We start from the raw sequence: 26,154 nt of genomic DNA on the forward strand, positions 1-26,154 counted from the left end.
CAATAACTCACAGTGTGTGTGGGCCTCGTTCTTGCAGAGCACCCTTGGTAGGCCTGTAGCCTCCCAAGAACCTTACAGGGCTAAAACTAATTACTTTTTATTTCCCATTTTAAATGACGTGAGAATGGAGAAGAAGAATTTTACAAGGGTGATTTTAAATATTTGCTCAGCGAAGGGTAAGGGGGGATCTTGATAAGCTATTTGTTCTCTGGAGACAGTTTCTAGATGTGAGGGTAAAGGATTAGACCCTTCTGTAAGGTTCCCGATTTTCTTTAAGTAACACAATAAAAACCAGCTGCCCAATGACAGCATTTAGCATTCCCAGCTTCATGTGTTCATTTTTCAGGGTACTTTCACCATGCACTGAACATACTGGGATTTTGTTAAATAGCAGACTGTACCAACGTGCCTTTAACTTGATGCAGCATGGGATTTGTAGTCTCCTGTTCAAAACCTTCAGCAATGTAAATACTTCGGCTATATTCTGCACTGCCATGAGTAGTATACTGCTTGATAGCATTCATCACCATGCATTTTTGACAGGTTTCCACATCCCATTTAGGGCTTATGTCCCACCCTCCCACCCTATTTCCGTTGGCACCAAAGTTTGGTGCTGTCGGCCATTTTGAAAAAAATTGTGTGGTTGTGTGACTAGGGGAAGTGTTGTGTATCAAAGCACAAACACACATTGAGAGAAAAAGGTTGAAAGAAGAGAGTGAGAGAGTTAAAAGATGAAAAAAGAAAGTTTGAGTAAGGTTTAGAGGAAAAAAAGGAAAGAAAGGTTATTGGATGTGATTGAATAAGGAGAGAGGATGGTAATGACCTAGTCTGGTAGGTTATTTAAGAATAGAAAGATAGAACGTAAAGAAAAAAGGAAATTTTTGTTTTTAAAGGGTTAGTTTAAGAAAAGAGTTAAATAATATTAAAAACTAGGTTTTAAAAAAACCCATAGAGCCAAAAAAGGGAATTTATTAAGGCCTCCTGTTTAGTAAGCCCATAGCCAAAAACTATAAAAGGTGTCTATGAAAAACACAGTTAAACTATTTACTATCAGGGTAGGTTAAGAAAAAAGCCTTTAAAAACATTAAAAACTAGGTTTAAGAAAGGAATTTACTAAGGCAAAGCCTGTTTGGTAAGCACATGGTAAAAAGTGAATAAAAAATGTGTTTAAACTATTCAATACCAGTGTAGGTTAAGAAAAAAGAGAGGCTAAAAGAAAGAACCGAACAAAAAGAAAAGCACATGGTGGAATCAGAATGAGAGAGAATAAGAAACAGAGAAGCAGGCAGAGTCTGTTTAGTAAGCACATGGTAAAAAATTGAATAGAAAAGCATTCAGTATCAGAGTAGGTTAAGAAAAAAAGAGAGGTTAAAAGAAAGAACAGGGCAAGAAAAGAGAAAAGAGAGCCCCTTTGCAAAGGGCAAAGATAGACAGACAACATGGTTGAATCAGAAAGAGAGAGAGAGAAAAATTTTACCTTCCAAGTCTTTCTGTAGAATGAGGCAACTTCTTTGGTTCAGATCCTCTCAGACTTGTTATCACTGCCTTTGGATCGGCCCAATCAGAGTTTGTTCTAGAACTGTCTCATAGAATTCGTTTTCCTGAACCAATCCTAGAGCCCCAAGATTTTAAACAAGAGCCATCTCCCTCTTCTTTTCCCTCCCCTCCTCTCTCCCCCTCCCTTTTAACTGTTTTATTCTTATCTAAAGAAACAGACCCCCACCATTTTTCCCACCATGTAGCCCTTTTACAGAGTGGTTTTTATAAAAGTTAAAACCATAAGCTTTTAGTAACACACAATTTTAAAAAGTTTTTCCCCTAGGTTTTAGACTAACTTGTTATTTTTTAGTAAGCACAATATGAAGCTGCAGCAAAGCTCCTGTGAGACAGTGGATCACAGAGGAGTTTGCTTCTTTAGCTGCTTTTTAACAAACACATGTTAAAGGTACATTAAGTTTTGCAAAGGTATAATGACTTAAAAAGACAAACCTAAGACACATCCCTTTTGTATGTGTTGTAATAAAAAAAAGATCAGACAGAAGCACCCTAGGTTTAAAATCACAAGTTTTAAGTAACAGACGGTTTATATTCCCCTTATTTTGTAAACCAGTGGATTAGAGACAAGAAGATTGCTTCTTCCCCCACTTTTTAACAAATAGAAGTGAAAGTTATACTAAGGCTTTTAAGGGAATAAACACTTGAAAAGACATGCCTAAATGAAGACACATTTCTTTATTTAGCCCCCTTGGCATAAGTATTTCAATGAAAAAGAGCAGGCAGAGAGGTTTTTATAAAAGTTATAACCATAAGCTTTTAGTAACAAACAATTTTTAAAAGTTTTCCCCTAGGTTTTAAACTAACAGGGGTTGTTTGTTTGTTGTTTTTTTAGTAAAAACAATGTAAAGCTGCAGCAAAGTGCCTGTTTGCAAAGCAGCCTCTGTGAGTCAGTGGATCAGAGAGATAAGAAGGCTGCTTCTTCCCCAAACTTTTTAACAAACAAGTAAAAGTTACATTAAGTTTTGCAAAGGTATAATTACTTGAAAAGACAAACCTTTGTATCCCTTTTGTATGTGTTGTAATAAAAAAAAGGAGCAGGTAGAAGCACTCCAGGTTTAAAACCCCAGGCTTTTAGTAACAGACAGTTTATATACCCCTTATTTTGTAAACCAGTGGATCAGAGAGAAGAAGTTTGTTTCTTTTCCCACTTCTTAACAAGCAGAGGTGAAAGGCTTGTAAAGGAATAAACACTTGAAAAGACAAGTCTATCTAAAGACACATTTCTTTATTTAGCCCCCTTGACATAAGTGTTTTAATAAAAAAAGAGCATGCAGAAAAAACCCCGGGTTACAAAAGTAATGTATAGTGACAAAATAGTTTTAGACTAACATGGGTTATTTTTTAGTAAGCACAATTTGAAACAGCAGGCTTTTTTAGCAAAGCCATTGTCAGCAAAAACAGCGTCTGTGAGCCAGTGGATCAGAGATAAAAAGGCTGCTTCTTCCCCAAATTTTTAACACATGCAAGTAAAAGTTACATTAAGTTTTGCAAAGTATAATTACTTGAAAAGACAAACCTATATGAAGACACAGGCCTTTATTTACAGGTGTGTTGTAATAAAATAGAGCAGGCAGAAACACCCCAGGTTTAAAACCCCAGGTCCTTAGTAACAGCCAGTTTATATTCCCCTTATTCTGTAAACAAATGGATTAGAGAGAATAAGTTTGTTTGTTCCCCCCACTTTTTAAAAAAGAGAGAGGTGAAAGTCTTGTAAAGGTATAAACACTTGAAAAGACAAGCCTATATGAAGGCACATTTTTTATTTAGCCCCTTGTGCATAAGTGTTTTAATAATATGTAAGTATGCAGAAACAGTTCAGGGTTTAAAAACACAAAAAACCTGTTTATAAAAGTAATGTATAGTGATAAAAAAGTTTTCCCCTAGGTTTTAGACTAACATTGGTTATTTTTTAGTAAAAACTATGAAGCTGCAGCAAAGCCCTGCTCTGCTTTTATCTAAACAACCAAGGACCCTGTTACAAAAGCTGAACAACACATGCTATAACCATTTTAAAATGACGAAGTGGGTATTCACCCACGAAAGCTCATGCTCCAAAACGTCTGTTAGTCTATAAGGTGCCACAGGACTCTTTGCTGCTTTTGCAGATCCAGACTAACACGGCTATCCCTCTGATACTTGACATTTTAAAATGAGTTTTTTAAAGTAATGTCTAAACCTCACTTATTAAATAAATAGATGAAATAACAACCCTACCTGAAAACACATTCCTTTATTTATAGGAGTGTTTCAATAAAAAAGAGCATGCAGAAGCGCCCCAGACCTAAACCCACAAAACCCTTACTAAGAAAGTTTTTCCCCAAGGTTTTTAGTGAGAACCACTTGAAACAGCCTTTTGAAGGTAGTGGATTAGAAAAGAAGACAACCCCTTTGAAAAACAGGCTACCTGAAGACAGTTTTTTGTTGTTTTTTTTAATTTAGCCCTATTGGCATAAATGTTTTAATAACATGTAAAAGAGCAGGCAGAAGCACCCCAGGTTTAAAACCCCAGGTTTTTAGTAACAGATAGTTTATATACCCCTTATTTTGTTAACCAGTGGATTAGAGAAAAGAAGTTTGTTTCTTTTCCCACTTTTTAACAAAGAGAGGTGAAAGGCTTGGAAAGGAACAAACACTTGAAAAGCCAAGCCTACCTGAAGACCCATACCTTCATTTAGCCCCTTAGGCATAGGTGTTTCAATAACATGTAAGTCGGCAGAAACAACCCAGGCTTAAAAACACAGAAAGCCTGTTTATAAAAGTTTTCCTCTAGGTTTTAGGCTAGCACTGGTCATGTTTTTTAGTAAGGACAGCAGGCTTTTGCAGCAAAGCAGCTGTCAGCAAAAACAGCCTCTGTAAACCAGTAGATCAGAGATAAGAAGGCTGCTTCTTTGCCTACTTTTTAACAAATACAAGTGAAAATTATATTAAGTTTTGTAAAGGAATAAACATTTTAAAAGACATGCCAATAGGAAGACAGAGCCCTTTATTTAACATTTTTACATGTGTGTTTCAATTAAAAAAAAGAAGAGAGCATGCAGAAAACACGCCAGAATGAAAACCACAGAACCTTAGTAACAGCTAGTTTATATCCCCCTTATTTTGTAATCCAGTGGATTAGAGAGAGGTTTATTTTCCTCCCCACTTTTTAACAAATCCATGTGAAAGTTATAGTAAGCTTTTATTTCCTTAGGGCTTTTAGATTTAAGTATGAATTTTTTTGTTGCATTATTAGAATGTCTGTGTTTTTAAATGTTTGCAACTCGTGCACTGAGACTCAGGTACAAGATCCTGTGTTTGTTTTGGGTCCATAGATTTTTATTAAAATAATACAACACAGACCGGAGCTGGAGCTTTCTTTACATTTTAAAAACAGATAAGACTAATTAGGCTAGCCAGTGCTTCATGCACTATAGTCTGTCTTAGCAAGGCTCTAGGGCAGTGGTTCCCAAACTGGGGTTTGTGAACCCTTGGGGGTTCGCGAAATCTATCAGAGGGTTCTCAGGAAAAAAATTCTGTAATGGCGGACAGAGCCATCCCTAGGGTCTCTGGGCACAGCGGCCAGCAGCCCGAGTCCCGGGACCATGACTTCCTGGCAGAATAAGTTTAAGCTCTTTTTGTTTACCTGGACTGCTCAAGACCCAAATGCTTGTGGGAGGAACTCTTTAATTGAGCTGGCTTCTTAAATACCTTCATGCTGTTTCACATCTGATACTCCTTGATGAAACATGTAGGAGGTTTAATCGAAGTGATAAGAGCTACAAAAGTGAAATCTTGGAAAAGTGTTGCCGTTTTCATAATGTAATAAAATAAATAATGTAATGATAAATAATAATGTAATAATAAATAGTGTGTAATAAGCGTGTCATAAAAAACCAAAATTATTTCCAAGATCACTGCTTCTACAATTTATGCTCAGGTAAGGGAGAAAATCACTGGAAATACTTAGGAGGGGGTTAGCAAGATTTGGTATTTTCGTGAAAGGGGTTCATGGGTTCTTAAAGTTTGGGAACCACTGCTCTAGGGGTCACTCCTCCAGTTTGCTTGTTTTTTTACACCGACTTCTTTCCTAACTTTTTAAATGCTGTTAAAGTTTTTAAAAATGGTGAGATTGTATTGAAAGATACTTTATGAAAGTTATACCAAGTATTTTATTCAATTTACTGATTGTAAATGACAAAAACCACCGTTTTGTGACTGCATGAAGCTTAGAGATAGGCTATCTGAAGAATACCCTCACCCCTTGACTTTCCCCCCATACTTTTAACACTTGCTAAACATGCAGTGTTTCATTATATAAAGGTTCTTAACATTTAACACGAAAATACAGAATTGACTGAGATGTAACATAACACGACCTTTTTAAAGGATATTCTGTATGCAGTGAGGTCTATTTGAAGCATTATATATATATATATATATATATATATATATATATATATATATATATATATATATATATATATATATATAAATTTATTGTGAAAAAGCAGTATTGCCTGAGCTGTAACAAAACAAGGCCCCTCTTAGGGATATTTTGTAGAAGTTTAGTGAACTAAAAAGGTTTAAGATACTAGTCTGTTCTTTTAAAAATAATGTTTTTTTTTAAAGTACCAAAACAACAACTGGGTAATAATATGAAAACTGAAGCGAGTTTACATATGGCCTGTTTTGTTCCCAAAACATGCTCGAACTGTTAGTGTTTTTTCTGAGCAAGATTTTGTAATTTGAGATGTTTAACATTTTGCATTAAACATTTATCTGTTAGTTTGATGATTTCATCTAAAACGCTATTTGGGTCCTCGGCCTCTGTCACTTTGTCTACCAATTCTGCCCCCAGAGCTAAATGTTCCTGGGTTAAACAGAGGCACTGCAGCGTGTATTCCAGTGTGATGATGATATTTACCTCCATACACAAACTACCGCTAATTTCTTTAATTTTACAATTCACATCATCTAAAGACCAGTACACGCAGGCATGATGCTTCTGACTGGGGGCATCTGTGGTGCACCCATGATTCCGTGCACAGCCGCTCACACAATTGCACGCATCACTGTTTTACAGTTATGAACTTGCACGAGCTTAATACCGAATTTCTCCCTCAACTTTAGATAGTATAGGCCTATAGAATAAGCATCCCCCACTGTTTCAGCATTCTGTGGAGCGTCTGGTTTTGTGTCTGGGCAAAAACAGATTGAGCCCAAACCACTCAGTCCTTCGGAGCTGTTGGTGTCCAAAACCTCCAAGTCCTCTGAAGAACCATCGCTCAGCTGCTGAAAAATTGACAGTAAGAAATGTGTGTAAGGCATCTTTGTACTTTTTCATAACATGATTTAAAAACCTTTTAGACCGTGTATCAAGAGATCCCTTCCACAGGCAGCTTTAAAAAAGAACAAACAACAACAACTGAAATGTGTCTCTGTGTAGGTTTGATCCAAAAGGCTCTAGCTAACTGAGCATTGGTCCCTGCCAAACCACTCCTTTGAACATTCTTACATACAACGTACGTGTGCCTTGTCTCCATACAGACCTTTATTTGATTAATTTGAGTTCTCTTGGTCAGGGGCCGGAGTCTCAAACAAATCATGGCCCAGCGGTCTGGCCTCATGTTTCTCCACTGCATTGTTCCTGTGAGTACAGGCATCATTAGCTATCCCTGTCTCCTCACTCCCATGACCTGGCTCAAACACTGTTTGCCCCAACGGCGTGTTTGTTTCTTCAGGGTCCATAGCAGCGACTGTATAATGTCTCTTCATGAGAAGCTTGACTGCCGATGTTGGCGAGGGCCTTCGAGGTGCAGCCATCTTTAATCATCAGACCCGTTTAAAGAGAAGCTCTTCCTTACAATGACAGCCCTAAACTATTGGCCAAGAGTATCATGTGCCCTCCCTGCCTGAAGCATCTGACCCCAGCCACTGAGCTAAATGGACAATTGGTCTGACCCAGTATGGCCAGAACTAAGGACTTCTCACACATAAATGAACCCAGGTGTCCTGTCTGTTCCCGCGTATGCTCAGACCGCTGGATGACAGTTTGCTCTTTTCTCAAACAAGAGTTGTAGGAACCGGTCAGGAGGTAACAGCTGCTTGGGTTGATTTCACACTTCTTCCCTCTGTCATAAACTTACCAACTTTGAGGAAAGTTTTGAGTTCCAAGGGCCGGAGAATCAGCTGCTTCTCCAGGCGCCCGTACGTCTCCGCGATGCTCTCCACGTCAACCTTCAGGCACTTAAACAGCTCATAGGTCCCATCCCGGTTCTGGATGAAGCTGCGTGTGATTTCCAAAGGCATCTTGCAACAGAAGCCAGGCACAGATGATCAGCATAGAGCTTTAGTGGCCGTCAATCACCACTAAGCTGTATTTGGCACTGTCCCTGTCATAAACAGATATGAAAAGTTAATAGCACAGAAATACTTTATATCTCTTTGACTGTAAAGAGTTAACAAGTTCAGTAAGCCTGGCTGTCACCTGACCAGAGGACCAATCAGAGGACAGGATACTTTCAAATCTTGAGGGAGGGAAGTTTTGTGCTGTGCTGTTAGTTTTGGTTGTTGTTCATTCTGGGGGCTCAGAGGGATCAGATGTGCAACCAGGTTTCTCTCCAATCTCTCCAATACAGGCTCTTATAAGTTCAGACTAGTGTGTACTAGGTAGATAAAGCGAGTTAGGCTTATGGTTGTTTTCTTTATTTGCAAATGTGTATTTGGTTGGAAGGAGTTCAAATGTGTATTTGGCTGGGAGGAGTTCAAATTGGTATTTTGCTGAAAAGATTTTAATTTGTACTTTTATACTTAGCCTGGGAGGGTGTTCCCAGTGTCTATAGCTGAAAGACCCTGTACCTATTCCATTTTTTTTTAATTTAAAGATAATTTTCATTGTTTTTTCTCTCTTTAATTAAAAGCTTTTCTTGTTTAAGAACCTGATTGTTTTTTTATTCTGGTGAGACCCCAGGGGACTGGGTCTGGATTCACCAGGGAATTGGTGGGGAGAAAGGAGGGAAGGGGGAGAGAGAGGCTACATTCTCTCTGTGTTGGGATTACTTTCTCTCAGGAAGAGTCTGGGAGGGGGAAAGAGAAGGAGGGAGGAAGGTGAATTTTCCTCTCTGTTTTGTGATTCAAGGAGTTTGAATCACAGTGATCTTCCAGGGTAACCGAGGGAGGGGAAGTCTGGGAGAGGTAATGGTGGGGGAAAGGGTTTGCTTTCCTTGTGTTAAGATCCAGAGGGTCTGGGTCTTGCGGGGTCCCCGGGCAAGGTTTTGAGGGGACCAAAGTGTACCAGGCACTGGAATTCCTGATTGGTGGCAGCGCTACAGGTTCTAAGCTGGTAATTAAGCTTAGAGGAATTCATGCTGGTACCCCATCTTTAGGATGCTAAGGTTCAGAGTGGAGAATTGGACCATGACAGTCCCTTAGCCTGCAGACACTCACGAACAAGGCAGAGCTGGGGTGTACAGCTTCACACGCACCTGCTCACCACCTCTACAGACCCAGAAAGCAGACAGCAGAGGGGTAAGCCCATCTGAGCTTATAGCAGGGCTGCTGGGGGGGGGCAAATGGGGCAATTTGCCCCAGGCCCCGCAGGGGCCCCCATGAGAATATAATATTCTATAGTTTTGCAACATTTTTTTATGGAAGGGGCCCCCGAAATTGCTTTGCTCCAGGCCCCCTGAATCCTCTGGGCAGCCCTGGCTTACAGTCCCTGCCCAGAGCTCCAGAAGAAAGAAGAGAGAACCCCCCTACACCACCACCAAACCCCTTGCTTCTAAGGGTACGTCTAGACTACCTGCCGTATCGGCGGGTAGTGATCAATTTCTCGGTGATCAATATATCGCGTCTCATCTAGACGCGATATAGCGATCCCCGAAAGCGCTCCCGTCGACTCCGGAACTCCACCAGCGCGAACAGTGGTAGCGGAGTCGGCGGGGAGCCGCGGATGTCAGTCCCACACCGTGAGGATGGTAGGTAACTCAATCTAAGATACTTCGACTTCAGCTACGCTATTCACGTAGCTGAAGTTGCATATCTTAGATCGATCCCCCCGCCCTCCCCCCCAGTGTAGACCAACCCTAAGATGTAGGCGATATTCCTGCCTGACCACAGATGTGGTGATCAGTTAGTCCCTCTAGCTGAGGCTGGACTATGCTCGCCTGATCCCTGTTCAAATGTTCCCACCGAAGGAACTCTGCCAAACAATGCTTTCCGCTGATTGCAGACTTTCCAGCTCAGAATCACTCTGTCGTGAAGCAATCGAGGGCCTTAATTCTGCAAGCTCTAGGGCTCGTCTGCACTACAAAGGCTTTGCCAGTATAACTAAACCAGCAGCGCCCCCTAGTGGAGATGCAGTTCTTTTCCAGGTATACTTAAGCCACCTCCCCTCCCTGAATGACACAAGCTATACCAGCAAAAAGACACTTGCTGGTATAAGCTGAGTCTACATAGGGGGGTTTCAGGCTGCCACATGACAAAGCCATGTGGATAAAACTTGGTTGCATAGATCTGACTTTACCCAGGTGAGTAGAAAGAAGATACCGAAGGAAATACTGAACTCAATATGCATGTTTGCGGGAGCAGTGTCTAACGCTGCCCTGTCTCCTCTCCAGCCTGCTGACCTAACCAGCTGGGCTCCTTGCTTGGTCTTTAGAGAGGAATCAGGAGAACAAACAGGCCTTATCTCAGGAGTGTCAAATATTTGCTTGACCTGCAGGATGTTGGTAATGTGCTAGGTGTATTTGGAGAAGGTACCCAAGGGCAGGGCATCTTTCTGGACAAAAGCTGTGAACAGGAAGACCATATTACAGATGTAGGGCCACTACTGTTCTATATCCGATGCCAAACTAATCTAGTAACAAGAGGAGGGAAGCCACTGCAGGGGACACGACTAATGTAGTTGGAAAATGCAATGTAGTTGAAACTAAACCAGTTTGATGGTGATGACACTGAATTTTTAAAATGAGAATTTGTTTCAAATTGAAATTTGTTTAATTTTGGTTTAACCACCCCAATTTGGAGGTGGGTGGATGATTGCTTAAAAAAAATTTTTTTTTCCCACATATTTGATTTTTCATCAGGCTGCTGTGTTCTGTCCCTGGCTCTGCTACTAACTCTGTGTGTGTCCCTAGCAAATCACTTAAGCTCCCTGTGCCATGTCACTGCCCCATAAAACAGGGATAGTAACGCTGACTGGCTGTGGCTCAAACGGGTGCCATCTCTATCTGTCTTTCCAAAGATGCGCAAATAAACATATTTCTTACAAGATGCTGGTAATCTTAGAACAAAAAATAAATACCCCTGAAACCACAAAGGTAAAATATGAGGGAGGAGCTGATGTAGTGTAACAAGTCTGGGCACCTGAATGTTTGCTACAGGGCCACCTTTGGTTTGACTAAAGTCTTCCAAGCGTTGTTTCTCCTACTGTTTCCCATGACAGAACCTCACTTCTGAGGTCAGAAACACAAGCTCTATAGCCTGGCTGTCAAGGTTCCTTCCCCACTCTGAACTTTAGGGTACAAATGTGGGGACCTGCATGGACACTTCTAAGCTTAATTACTAGCTTAGATCTGGTACACTGCCACCATCCAGAATTTCAGTGTCTGGAGCACTTTCTGTCCCCCTAAAACTTTCCCCTCCCTGGGTTGCCTTGAGGGACTTCACCAATTCCCTGGTGAACACAGATACGAACCACTTGGATCTTAAAACAAGGAGAAATTAACCATCCCCCCTTTTTCTCCCCCCACCAATCCCTGGTGAGTCCAGATCCAATCCCCTTGGATCTTAAAACAAGGAGAAATTAACCATCCTCCTTCTTTTCCCCCCACCAATCCCTGGTGAGTCCAGATCCAATCCCCTTGGATCTTAAAACAAGGAAAAATCAATCAGGTTCTTAAAAAGAAAGCTTTTAATTAAAGAAAGAAAAGTAAAAATCATCTCTGTAAAATCAGGATGGAAAATACTTTACAGGGTAATCAGATTCATATAGCCCGAGGAACCCCCTCTAGCCTTAGGTTCAAAGTTACAGCAAACAGAGGTAAAATCCTCTCGGCAAAAAAGGAACATTTACAAGTTGAGAAAACAAAAATAAGAGTAACACGCCTTGCCTGGCTATTACTTACAAGTTTGAAACATGAGAGACTGATTCAGAAAGGTTTGGAGAGCCTAGATTGACGTCTGCTCCCTCTTAATCCCAAGAGCGAACAACCCCCAAAACAAAGAGCACAAACAAAGACTTCTCTCCACCAAGATCTGAAAGTATCTTGTCCCCCCATTGGTCCTCTGGTCAGGTGTCAGCCAGGTTTACTAAGCTTCTTAACCCTTTACAGGTAAAAGAGACATTAACCCTTAACTATCTGTTTATGACACTGGCCTACAGGGATACTGAAGGAGAATGTAGATGCAATATGCTCCATGCCTAGGAAACCAAGACAACGTTGTTTTGAAGCATCTGTGATCCCCCAAAACTAGTCTCCTGTTGAGGAAAGAACTGACAAGCAGCGTGGCAAATTTTTACAAAGAAGGGTTTGCCCTTGAAATGTTTCACTTTAACGTCTCAAAGTAGTTAAACATGAAAGCAAGGTGCAAAACACGCCTGAGAATTAGGTCAGTGTTATCACACCCAAGTTACAGGTAATACAATGAACCACGGAGAGGCCAAGCAACCTGCCCCACGGTCATACAGCAGAGCTGGGGCTAGATCAAGGAGTCCTGCTTTTCAGACCCATTGCCCTGCCATTCGACTGCACTTCCTCTACTAAACATTTTGGGTGGCTAGAGCAGGGGTAGGCAACCTATGGCATGTGAGCTGATTTTCAGTGGCACTCGCAATGCCCCGGTCCTGGCCACAGTGGGGCTCTGCATTTTAATTTAATTTTAAATGAGGCTTCTTAAACATTTTAAAAATCTTATTTACTTTACATACAACAATAGTTTAATTATATAGTATAGACATAGAAAGAGCCCTTCTAAAAACATTAAAATGTATTACTGGCACGCAAAACCTTAAATTAGAGTGAATAAATGAAGACTTGGCACACCACTTCTGAAAGGTTGCCGACCCCTAGTCGCTAGAGGTTTAAACTTTAGACTTAAAAACCTTCCCCCATTAGCTGCTAGTCATATGCAATTCTGGGCATTGTTACTTTCAGCACACCCATATGAAATCAAATATCGGAAATCCACTCTGCACGGCAATGCAGATGGCCTCTCAAGGTTGCCGGTCCAACATCAAGATAGTGCCCAAAAGGAAATCTTCTACTTTGAACAGGTAGAGAATACACCCATCACTGCTACTCAGATAAAGAAGGCAACTCGCGTTGACCCAGTATTGTCCCAAGTTATGGATCTGGTGATGCATGGAAAATCTCGACAAACCTCTCTGGTCTCACCCGACCTTGTTACCTACATGTCCAGAAGGACGGAGCTATTATCGGTCCAATCTGGTTATTTGTTGCGGGGAGATGTGTCATTATTCCACCACCACTGAGATCACAGATGTTAGAACAGCTACATTCCAGTCACTGTGGAATAGTGCGCATGAAGGAAATTGCATGAAGCTATTTTTGGTGGCCTGGATTGGACAGTGCTACTGAAAAGAAGGCAAAAGCTTGTATGTCATGTCAGAGTGTGAGGAATGCACCCCAGTGGGCACCCCTACACCCATGGGACTGGCCTGAAAACCCGTGGCAACGTATTCACATTGACTTCGCTGGCCCCCTTGAAGGAAGGATGTTCTTGGTGGCAGTAGATACCCATTCTAAATGGCCAGAAGTCTCTATAATGCAGTCCAGTAGTGCAGAGAGTACTATCCAAAAACTACGGGGACTCTTTAGTCGTTTCGGTCTGCCAGAACAACTTGTGAGCGACAATGGACCGCAGTTCATCTCTCAGGAGTTTCAAAATTTTCTGAAGGCAAATGGGATACACCACATTACGTCAGCACCATATCATCCATCCACCAATGGATTAGCTGAAAGATTTGTGCAGACAATGAAACACGCTTTGAAATCAGCAAGGGGACAACACTCCATTCAGAAGCATCTGGATACCTTCTTACATTCCTACAGAAACACACCTCATGCTACGACCCAGGCATCCCTGGCCTTTCTAATGGTGGGACGACAGCTGCGCGCTTGCTTTGATCTGCTGAAACCTTCTGAACTCCGACAAATTGTGCAACATCAGCAGCAATATCAAGTCATCAGATGGACACCCAGAGCAAAAGACTGAACCTTTAGCCCGGGACAGCCAGTTTGGGCTCGGAATTATACTTCCAGAGCTAAATGGGTCCCTGCCACGATCATCACTCAGACAGGACCTGTTTCCTACACAGTCCGGATGCAGAGAATCTTACATGGCGGCGACATGTAGATCAGCTGTTGCCAGGTCATGCCAGTCCTCAGGATGCATCTGCAGCTGAGTGGTCTGACTTCACCTCTTCTGGTGAGACACCGAATCATGAATCACCTGTTCCTGACTGTTCTCTTCCATTACTGCCGGCGGCTGAGATACCCCTTTGCCCAGCACGAGCTGATACCACCTCTTCACCTGTTCGTGCTGCGGACCCTGAGCCCATGGTACTTTCGGGTGCAACAACACCAGAAGTTCGCCGTAATCCACCTAGAGACAGAAGGCCTCCTCATCGGCTGGATCTTTAGCTAAGGCGAACCCATGGTTATGGGGCAAAATAATCCCCAGGGTTTAGCCAGGAATGGAGGCAGTCTACCCTCCTTCTCTAGTCTAGTGTGTGTTTTATTTAGGGGATATTCTTATTAGGGGGAGGAATATGTTGTGTATTTGGTTGTCATGGTTTTTGTTCCTATGGCAACTGAGTTAGATTATTAGGGGATAGCCCAGCCAGCTTTGGCCGGTTAGGCAAGCTCTGTGTCTGTAAATAAATGGTAGTTTTGTTAGCTGTCTGCTGTCTGGCCTCAAGTGATTTCTTCCTAAACCGGCTGCCCCCAAGGATATAACACCTCCTGCCCAGGCTGCGGCCTGGCACACCCACCCCAGGGAGGCTCCTGCAGGCTGCAGCAGATGCATGCACCCCCCAGCTCCCGTGCACCTCCCAGCCCCTCCCTCGCCATACTCGGGCTTTGCGGCTCCCGGGCATGTGAGCCACTGGGGCGCAGAGCCCTGAGCCTGCTCCGGGAGGGGCAGCGGCGGCAGTGGCTCACACTCCTGGAAGCTGCAGAGCCTGAGCACGGCGACAGGGGGTACATGGGGAGCCGGCCCCGTATGCATCCGCTGCAGCCTGCAGGAGCCCCCGGGAAGGGGTGCGCGGGACAGGAAGAACGAGGGGTGCGGCTGCTCCCTACTAGCCGCGCTGCCGTCTTTGCAGGGCTGCTGCCCTCCTGTACCCCGCTGGCTCCTCCATGGCTGGGGCTCGCTGCTGCCGCAAGCAGGATGCTCAGGCTCCAGTGCCTCCAGAAGGTGGCTCCTCCCTGCCGAGCCGCTGCAGCAGCCCAAACCCAATGAGTGGTCTCAGGGCGGGGGGCCACCAGGGTAGGGTGGGGAAGGCTTGTGGGGGGGGGGCTGTGCACACTCCAGGGGAGTTCAGGGTGTCGGGAGGGGGGAACCTGGTCGGGGGAGCAGCCCCTGGGCACGGCGGGCCCCTGGGGTCTAGAAAGGCTTGTTGGGATTTGCCCCTCAATGAACCGATGTGCAGGGGGGGGCACAAGCTGGAAGTTTTGCCTAGGGCACAAAATATCCTTGAACCGGCCCTGTCAGGAGGTCATCTAGTCCAACCACGTGCTCAAAGCAGGACCAACTCCAACTAAATAATGAAGCCCTTGGTTTCATATCTCAGTTGATTTAGAGTTTTAGAGTTGAGCAGGAACTGGAATTTCTTGTTTTGTGGGACATTCCACCATTTCCAAATATATTTTTGTTCATGGGAAAGTGGTGAATTTTGGAAACATAACATTTTATGTCAGTTAAAACATCTTGTTTTGATTAAAATCAAAACATTTAGTTTCAATGTAGACTTTTTATTTAATTTTTAATTTTTTATCATATAAAATTAAATTTCAAAATGAAAAGTCATTTCTAAATTAACATTCTGTACTAAAATTGTCTAAATGGAGCGCTTCTATGTTATTAAAATGTTTCGCTTTTTAAATGAATATTTTACCAAAATGACACTTTCCACAGAAAGTTTTGGTTTGAACAAAACAGTGTTTTCTGACGGACTAGAATGTTTCTCCGTTTTTTTTTTATTTTTAAAAGATGCGTACGTACACTGCATATCATATTGTTTTGTAAATTATGCTTTTCAACCAAATGCCTATATATTTGCATTCATGTTTCTTACACTGTAGTATTATGGAACAAGAGCCAGTGTTATAGTCTTGGAGCACTCTGTGTGTTCATTTCTCATATTTATGGTGCTATTTTTGGACAGAGGATTGGGCCTTTATAGTTATTGGTAATGAGTTTATATAAGTCATCAAATAAGTACCATAGTCAGTGGGGTTCCTGTCTAGTTTTTCCTAGCAATGTGATTTTGATTCACTCTTTCAAGGGCAGACAGTACAGCAGAATCGTGGCAGGAGATTACATTAGCCATGTCAAACTTTCAGTTGGCGCAGAATAAAAATTATACTGTTTTTGCACTTCATTACCCTGCACTGGTTTGAGCACACTAAAGTGCCAAAGGATGTCGTATATCACACTTGGTATATTTCTCCGTGTTTCACACGGCAGGGGGGTGCAATACAGTGATACTCATGAACCGGTAAAATCACACTGCAGAATGTAAGATTTGTAAGTGCTATATGGAGGATGGTTTTGTGATGAAGGGATAGGATGGGGAACTTGTAGATCTGGGTTCAATTCCAGATTTTGTGTGTAACCGGGGAAATTGTTTAGTCTGCAGAAGAGAAGAATATGGGAGGATTTGATAGCTGCTTTCAACTACCTGAAGGGGGTTCCAAAGAGGATGGATCTAGACTGTTCTCAGTGGTACCAGATGACAGAACAAGGAGTAATGGTCGCAAGTTGCAGTGGGGGAAGTTTAGGTTGGATATTAGGAAAAAGTTTTTCACTAGGAGGGTGGTGAAGCACTGGAATGAGTTCCCTAGGGAGGTGGTGGAATCTCCTTCCTTAGATGTTTTTAAGGTCAGGCTTGACAAAGCCCTGGCTGGGATGATTTAGTTGGGAATTGGTCCTGCTTTGAGCAGGAGGCTGGACTAGATGACCTCCTGAGGTCCCTTCCAACCCTGATATTTTATGATTCTATACTTTAGTTTCCCTAGCTATACAGTGGAAATAATATTTATCTCATAGGGGTCTTATGAGGATTCATTCATTAATGTCTGTAAAGTGCTTTGAAACTCAGGGATGACAGATAAATAAGTCTTTCTGTCTGTAGAAGATACATAAAAACATAGCATTCTCCCATCACTCTCTTCAATTGACATCATTAGGGACCTTAGGGCTTCTGCCTGTATTAGCTGGGGTGTAACAATAGTAACTAGACACGGACATGAACATCAGCCCAGATCTTGGTAACGGGACAAGCTAAAACTTTGGATCAAATATATCTCTAGCTTTGGGGTGAGTACAGTTCTGGCTTCAAGTTCTGCAGCATGAGACTAATATTTTATAGCTAGAAAACACTACACAAACACTAATTACACCAACAGTCTTGTATTATGTCCATTATACAGATGAGACACAGCACTTAAAATATCTTGCCCAGACCACACCGTGTTTTAGAATGTAAGTATCTTCAGCCCAGTTTACCAGTGCTCTGCCCTTGTGCAAGCCATTTACACTGGTGTAAAGAGGGTGCAAAATACTACTATTTTGATTTGGAAGAATTTTACATTCCTTTTGCCCTGAAGTAAATGATGCCTGTGCAACACCACTGAAATAGACATACCAGATCTCCAGTTGGTGTAAATCGGCAAAGCTTCATTGACGCTTGGCCCAGTTGATGTATGTGAAAGCACAATTTTGTCTAAAATGTGGAAGTTGCATCTACCATGGGAATGAAAGAGTTAAGAAAGGAAGATGGTGGCTTCTACAGATGGCATCCCATGTTTACTGTTAAAGTTACTCAATGTCCTTTTCATGTATAATGTGCTGTTCCAAGATAGGAAATTGCTACACTGATCAACCAAAAAGGTTATATTAATAAATGAGCCTACAAATCTCCCCACCCACTCAGAAAAGCAGGAGCCTGGCTTTAATGCTGGCTATTTTCTATTTTTAACAGTCTTTGGCAGAGTGTTAGCATTCCATTTAAAATGAGCCAAAAGACACAGCAAACAAGATTTTCTTTTCACCCACTACTGCATTTGGCTTAATAGAGCACTTCCTGGACTTGGATTTCATTTACCTTTTCCATTGAAACAAAACGGGAAAGGAAAGGACAAACTGATGTCAGATTAATTCAATGGAATTGGGGCATCTTGGTCTCCTTAGGTTCTTTTGAAATTCCCAACCAAAAAGAATCTTTCAGCGAGATAATGGACAGCTGAAGGGCATTTTGTTATTACAGGGAAATAGCGTTTGTATATTAAGAAATTTCTGGAGTATAGTCATGAAGAAAAATCATGAAATACGGATCTGATTTCTTTTGTACCACAGTTTGGATGATTCACTTGGTAAAGAATTAAAATATCAGTATTGCATTGAATAGGAGAGGTATTTTTAACTATTTTCAATCAAAAAAGGAACATTCACATAGGCAAATGACTGTAATGTGCAATGCACTAGTAGCAATTGTGATCCAGAGCCAGACGTCTACCTGTTTGAAAATAAAGAGCAAGGTTCTCTGCTGTGCCTAACCTGACTGTCAGGGAATCAGCTACAACTCTCTCATATGCTGCCCCAGTCATAGCCCTGGGGCATCTTAGAGCAGCATAGTGGCTGCTGTAATTTGATCCACTTGGCTGTGGTCCCTAAGGGACCTTGCACCAACTGAAGATAACTAGATTACACTGCACTCTGACCACATGTCCCATTCCTCACTTGCCCCCAACATACTTCCTGTGTCCATCATTTCAGCTCAGAAAATGAGGGTTTGTGTTATGGTGGGTAGACATCTCTTTGCATTTGACAATAGGGATTGCATTCAGCAGAAGCAGAATGAGAGTCATTATTCATTCTCATCATTTGTGTGCCCAGTTTAGGCAATATCCTGATACCGTCTCTCACATTTGCCCGGAAAAACTCTCTTCAGTGCATGCAGCTTAAATAACTTTTCTGAATTTTCTAAGTTTCAGACTGAACATGTATCCAGAAGCAGTTGAGTTCAGATCCTACAGATGAATCCATAAATTCCCCTACATTTTCAAAAGTCACCTCATCTTAGGCTCCCCTGAGACCAGAATGAAACACTGGAAAGTTCAGGAACTGCTTTCTGGCATGGTTCAAGAGCAGAGAAGCATTAATGCAATGAAGTTAGGATCCACATCCGAACTTCTTCAGCTTGGGGGTTTGGTTGGGCACACAAAGGTCTGTGGGAGATCTGAACTTCCCCAACGTTCAGTTAGAATTTGAGATCTTTTGTCTTCGTTCAGGCCCATGTCTCTAACAGTATTGTTGTTTGTATGATTTTGGAGAATAAAAATGATGAATGTTTGTTTACTGGCAAACTTCGTGTGTTGTGTAAATAACTACTACAATATCCCTATCAATCTTGGCATGTTTATGATTTCATAGGGACTGGGCTGGCGGGATATGTCAATGTTAAAAGAGCTATTGATCAAAATCTTGGCTGTAAAGACCCAAACAAGCAAATTGTGTTTTCTGGGAATTTGGGGTGATGTTTATATCCAAGCTATGTTGTCCAAAGTAATCACTGATTTTGGAATGATAGGGTCACATTATTGGAGGCAAGTACTTTGAAAGCATAATAATGAATGACTTTTCCCTCAAAAACCTGTTAAGGATTTAATGCAGTGGTGGATCTGCAGCAGAAAGTGGTCCTAGGGCTTTTTTATTTACCGTGGGCCCCCAGAACAGGCAATATTTTGACAGCATGGAATCCAGTTTTCTGTTTCATCCACAACCAGACAGTGCTGTTTTCCTTTCCAAGAAACTTGAACATCTGAGCTACGGAGTTGTGGGATCTTATTACTGGCGAATTTCTAGTGTTATTCTGGGACCACTAACGGCAGCTGTGTAAACAGTTTTCCACAAACATCAGTGTTACATCTTTGGTATCCTAGCGGTGTTTCTATATTTTGTTCATTATGGCCCTGATTCAGCAAATCACTTAGGCACATGCCTCTCTTCATGTTACAAGCATCATTTGAATAATGTCAGTAAGCTTTCTTAGTATAACTCAAGTTTATGGGTGAAATGTACAGTCATGTCTCAGGCCAGTCTGAGGCTTATGCACCACTTACATCCTTGGAACAGAAGAATACCACACATGCTAGCAATACTTTTAGTCACTTTGCTTAAGTGGGACATATCGGGTGCATAGGCATTGTGCTGGGCCTCTGCCCAAGAGTGAATTTTACTCTACAAGCACCAAGTATCAGTTGGAGAATTGTGTCCAGTCCTGGGCACCACACTTTAGGAAAGATGTGGACAGATCTGAGAGAGTCCAGAGGAGAGCTAAAAATGATAAAAGGTTTAGAAAACCTGATCTATGGGGAAGGGTTTAAAAAATTGGGCATGTTTAGTCTTTAAATAAGGCTGAGGAGAGCTCTGGTAGTCTTCAGACACATTAAGGGCTGTTATAAAAAGGACTATGATCAATTGTTCTCCATGTCTACTGGAAGGTAGGACACGAAGTAATGAGCTTATGCTGCAGCAAAGGAGATTTAGGGTAGATATTAGGAAAATCTTTCTAATTATCAGGATAGTTAAGCACTGGAGCAGGCTTCCAAAGGAGGTTGTGGGATCCCCATTATTGGACGTTTTAAAGAACAAGCTGGATAAAAACACCTGTCAGAGATGGTCTAGGTTTACATTGTTCTGCCTCAGCGCAGGGGACTGGACTTGATGACTTTTTGAGGTCCCTTCCAGCCTGGCATTTCTAGATACCCATCCTCTTTTTGGTGTTTCTCTTGTGTACAAACTTGGTGTGAAAGCTTTTCCATTACAAGGACAATGGTATTTTTCTTCTTAATGGCCTGCAGGGGTTCATCTGTTCTCACTTGACATACTATAATTGGCTGGCTTGTGTACCGCTGCCCTCTACTGGATGGGATCAGATGGGATCAAATCTTCCTGCCATCTCCATCCTTTGCTTCTCTCTATCTCCAGACACTCCTCGTCTGTCTGTCTATCCACCCCCGCCTTGATCTAGCTATCTACCTATCCTCATACACCACATCTATCTATATATCTATCCCCATCCACCCACCTCTATCTATCTGTCTGTCGCACGTGCCTGAGCACGAGTGTGACACGAGACGCGCTGGTGATGTGTAGACGGTGGGTGAGCGAGTCTCTGAGCAGAGGCAGACAGGGGGATCCCAGGCTTGCAATGCCCCCAGCTGGGCACCAGAGGCCGCTGTTCCCCCCAGCCGGGCTGCGCTGACCCGGGAAGTGAACGCAGGGGGCGGCCGGTGTCCTCTGGCCCATGTGGGCGCTGCCGGGCGGGCGGCATGGCTGAGGCTCAGCAGAGCAGGATGCAGGAGGCCATCGACAGCATGGTACAGGGGCTGGAGCGGGAGAACATCCGGAAGATGCAGGTAACGGAGAGGGGAGGATGCGGGGAGATGGGGTGGGTTGACCCACTGGCCCCTCCCCGCACCCCCTTTTCTGTGCTGCCCGCCCCAGCAGCTCCCCCATTTACTGCCCCCCATCTACCTGCTCTTGTCCCCCCCAACAGCCCCCATTAGCACCCTGCTTCCTGACCCATTGCAATGCCGGCCCTGGGGGGCTTGGCACCTCTGGTAATGGGGGGAGGAAACCAGTGAGCCTGGGCCTCTCTCTTCCCTTGTGTGTATGTAGAGGGACCCTGGGGGAAGGGTCAGTGAGCTGTGCCCCCAGGCCGGGTGACGTGTGTGAACAGGGATCTGGGCCCCTCACCGAATTGGGGTGGGTGTGCAGCAGCTCCCCCATTTACTGCTCCCCACATCTTCCTGCATCTTTCCCCCCAACAGCCCGCATTAGCACCCTGCTTTCTGACCCATTGCAATACCTACCCTGGGGGCCTGGGGCCTTCTGGTAATGGGAGGAGGAAACCAGTGAGCCTGGGCTCCCCACCCCCCTTGTGTACGTGTGTATGTAGAGCAACCCTGGGGGAAGGGGTCAGTGAGCTGTGTCCCCAGGCTCGCTGAAGTGTGTGAGCAGGGATCTGGCCCCTTCACCAGATTGGGGTGGGTGGGTCAGTGCTATGCTCAAGGAGAGTTGGGGGTCAAAGCCAAACAGATCTGGTTGGCAGGTCTGCACTATATGCCCAGGCCCCCACTGGATGGGGTATGTGTATTGGGAGTGTGGGGTTTGGATTTGTGTTGCTACAGGCAACAGCTTTGGAAAAGCCCAGCCTTTGGCTCCACAGAGCCTGCAACCCAATCCCAGCCAGTGTTCTCTCCCACTCTTTGCAGGGTAACATGTTTCGATGCAGCGCCGGCTGCTGCGAGAATAACACGGCCTCCATGCAGCAGGTGCACCATTGCATCGAGCGCTGCCACGCGCCCCTGGCCCAGGCCCAGGCCGTCGTTACCAAAGAACTGGAGAGGTTTCAGGTGCGGAGAAGGTGACCAATGGACCCCAGTGCGGGTTAGCACTGACATGCCATAGGGAAATAGCATCGACAGTGGCAGTCTATTGGGCCCCAAATCCCTGTGGAAACTAATCCCGATTTAGTCTCAAGACATGTGCAGAGGTTTGCCGTGGATGAGCATGGGTTTGGGATGTGGGGCGAGTCAGTGCTGTGCCAAACCCTGTTTCAGAAGTAATCGGGACACAAGGGGATGCACCCAAGCAGAGGGTAACATGAACGGGGCATCTCATTTTGGAGAAGAGAATGCTGTGAGGGAGGGGGGTATTGGAGCCTCAGGGTTCTGCTCTATGTTAAATCCAGGCTCATTATGCAGCAGGAGGCTTGAAAGCTCAGGTCATCAGGAAGGAGAACCTCCTGCAAAGAGAACGTGTGTCTCGTTAGGATAGATTTTTTTTTCCAGTGCTCCAGTTCTAGTGCTGGTGAAAGGTGCTAGTCTGAAAGCAGGGAGGCTGGAGCAGGTGGGAGTTCTTGGAGCACTTATGGAGTGGGCAGAGGGAAAGCTTTGATCTATCTAAGGTATTTTGATGGCCCCATTACCATTGTATCTCAGAGCCTCCCAGTCTGTTCACACATTCCCTTCACAACACCCTGGGAGGTAGGGCAGTGCTCGTCTCAGTTTACAGATTGGGAACTGACGCACACAGAGTCATTCGCCCAAGATCACACAGGATGTCTGTGGCCAAGCGGGGACTTATACTCAGGTCTCCCATGTTTTAACGACAGGACCGTCCTTTCTGTCTTTGCCACACAATTGAATTTGACTCCATCCTGCTTCAGAAGGGTGGCATTTGGGGTCATAGAACAATGTGATCTGCAAGGGCCTCTGTCCTGAGAATGCAGCAAAGAATCCTGTGGCACCTTATAGACTAACAGACGTTTTGGAGCTTGAGCTTTCGTGGGTGAATACCCACTTCGTCGAATCTGACAAGTGGGTATTCACCCATGAAAGCTCATGCTCCAAAACGTCTGTTAGTCTATAAGGTGCCACAGGATTCTTTGCTGCTTTTACAGATCCAGACTAACACGGCTACCCCTGATATTTGTCTCCTGAGAATCTCAATAGAGGTCCCAGCAGTGGTACAGCTAGGGTGACCAGACTGCAAATGTGAAAAATCGGGACAGGGGATAGGGGGTAATAGGTGCCTATATAAGAAAAAGACCCAAAAATCAGCACTGTCCCTATAAAATCAGGACATCTGGTCACCCTAGGTACAGCTTTTTTTGTGCAGGGAAGACGCCTACTAGGAACTGGGCTGAGACCCACCAAGCATATTTCCCATAGACCATCATGCAGCCATTGCAATATCTCTAAGCTGCTACCAACCTGAGCTTGGTTATTACTGATGATCTAGAGCAGTGGTCCCCAATGCAGTGCCCATGGGTGCCATGGCGCCCGCAGGGGCGTCTTAATGCGCCCGCATCCTGGACCGCGGGAGAGCATCCGCCAAAATGCCGCTGAATTTCAGTGGCATTTCGGCGGGGACACCTCTCAATGACGACACTTGTTGCCAACAAGTGATGTCATCGAGGGGCGTCGCCCCCAAATTTTGGCAGGGATGCCTCTCGATGATGCCACTTGCCGTTGACAAGTGACGTCATCAAGAGGTGTCACTCCCGAATTTCAGCGGAGACTCCTCTCGATGACGTCGCTTGTCGACGGCAAGCAGCGTCATCGAGAGGCGTTGCTGCCGAAATGCCGCTGAAATTTGGCGGCATTTCAGCGGATGCTCCACCGCCGCAGTGGTCCAGACGAAAAGGTTGGGGACCACTGCCCTAGAAGTGAAATGTCCTGTGTCAAATACACATCATTCAGTCCTCAGTCTCCATGTAAACTGCTAGCCACGTGGAACAGTGAGAGTAATTAACCACTGGAACAACTTACCAAGAGTTTTGATAGATCCGTGACAATTTTAAATTAGGATTGGATGTTTTGCAGAAAGCTCTGCTCTAGGAATTATTTTGGGGCATTCTCTGGCCTATGTTGTACAGGAGGTCAGACTAGATGATCACAATGGTCCCTTCTGGCCTTGAATCAAGGAGCTAGGCTGACACATCCTGCCTAACTTATTGCATGTAGACCACCACACAGCATCTGATAGCTGTTGGATAACCTAAGCAAAATGAGTTTGGAGGTCTCATTGCAAATGGTGATCGACTTCCAGCCCGCAGCAAGCTTCATTCTTCTGCCATGCATCCCCTCTCATTAGAAATAATTTTGTTCTGTGTCCAAAGGCATGACAGCCTGCCATCTAAGAAGTGGATAAGAGCTCATTTGTCCAGCCACTCCGCCACCCAATGCATTTTGCTCGCAGCTGCATGAACTCTAACTGTCTGGAATTCCCGTTTGCAGGACCGTTTGGCTCGCTGCACGATGCACTGTAATGACAAAGCCAAAGATTCCCTGGATTCAGGAAGCAAGGAGCAGCAGGTGAAACAACAGCTGGAGAGCTGCGTGACAAAGTGCGTGGACGATCACGTGCATCTCATCCCCAGCATGACCAAGAAAATGAAGGAGACTCTGGCGGCCATTGCACAATAAAGCTGTGTCTGTTTGGGGAGAGAGAGAGGGAGACGTGTAGTTCCTATTAAAAGAGAGACATGCACACGGAGATTCGTGTTGGAAATTGAGGAATGAAAATGGATGACAAGGGTGATTTTGTATTTTCCAAGTATTGCAGTGGTCCATTCAAGAGCTGGTTTGGTTTAAGGGCTTGGTGGTCTGGGGCTGATTTGAGCGCCACCAGTTGTGGAGAGGATAGACTAGTGACTTTGCCCCAGTCTTCAAAGGATTAATGGTTAGTGTATATACAGACCGTGCTGATAATAGCAGTGTCCTCCACTGACCTTGACATCCCTGGTGAATGTAGAGCTGCTGGAAGGCACCAGTTTAACAGGCCTGGAGCCTGAAGGTATAACAGCAATGCAAGCTTCCCCAGTGCTGCCTAACCAATATGCCTCAATAGTGCCCTTCAGGAGTTAAGGGCCAGATTCTCAGCAGATGTAAATCAGTGTAGCTCCGTTAGTGTCAGTGGAGCTGTGCCAGTGTAAACCCACTGAGGATCTGGTTCACAAAGTCCAGTCTCCATGTCCTTTTCATGGTGGTGATGTGAGGGACTAGGAGGATTTGAAGTGAAACTATCACTGGGTTGGGTTTGAACTGATGCCCTAGAGTTCTAAGGTCCAGTGTCCCTGCCTCAGTTGTTTTCCAGGCTGTTGTGAACAGGGGGACAGGATTTTCTCTTTCTCAGCTGCTGTCACATCTGCAGAACTTATTGTCTAGCACTGACAGGTTCCCCATGTCCCTCTAGTGCAGGTGCCTTTTGCTCTTGGAAGGAACAGTTGAATAGGGAGTGTATGCAATGTATTAGATAATCAGTCTGTTTCTCTTACAATGCTTCTTCCTCCAGACAAGAAGTAGTCAGGGAGAATATTTTTGCATTGGTAGGTCAAGTCTGTGCAGTTGAAACATCTTCGGCCTCTACTGCCACTCACACTGGTATAAATCAGGAGTAATTCCACTGAAATAAATGGAGATATGTCTGTGTGTAAACCCAGTGTGACTGAGTGGAGAATCAGCCCCTTGACTTCCTCTGTTCTCATCAGGCCACCAATCCTGCAGTGTCTAATTCTACTAAGAGAGCAAGGTCATCCAGCGCCAGTGAGTCACGAGAAGTAGCATGGTGTGTTGGAAAGGAATGGCCAATGCCACTTAATGATCCACTCCTGCTGGTTTTACACCAGTATGACTCTACTGGCTTTAGTGGAGTTACTCCTGATTTATAGTGGTGTAAGGAACAGCAGTGCTGGGCCCGAAGTCTATCATTAAGAGTTATACCAGGTACATTGTTCCATGCAGTGTGGCATAAATAACTGTCCTCACCTGAGACTGCAGAACAACCACTGAAGGTTTTAAT

At 44.1% G+C, this 26,154-nt stretch overlaps 2 protein-coding genes across 3 annotated transcripts in view; both read left to right on the top strand.

Annotated features, from left to right (window-relative positions):
• Nucleotides 1–26,154, top strand: part of TIA1 (TIA1 cytotoxic granule associated RNA binding protein) — a 222,085-nt gene that overhangs the window by 143,026 nt on the left and 52,905 nt on the right. The gene's annotated exons all lie outside the window — the stretch shown is intronic.
• FAM136A (family with sequence similarity 136 member A) lies at nucleotides 20,918–24,849 on the top strand. Its single transcript, XM_050940372.1, is given in 4 exon segments — nucleotides 20,918–21,028; nucleotides 21,030–21,203; nucleotides 22,062–22,202; nucleotides 24,591–24,849. Coding segments are annotated over 4 exon segments (600 nt in total). The 5' UTR covers nucleotides 20,918–20,932; the 3' UTR covers nucleotides 24,780–24,849.

This window comes from Gopherus flavomarginatus, chromosome 2, assembly GCF_025201925.1.
Source record: "Gopherus flavomarginatus isolate rGopFla2 chromosome 2, rGopFla2.mat.asm, whole genome shotgun sequence".
Taxonomy (NCBI): domain Eukaryota; kingdom Metazoa; phylum Chordata; order Testudines; family Testudinidae; genus Gopherus; species Gopherus flavomarginatus.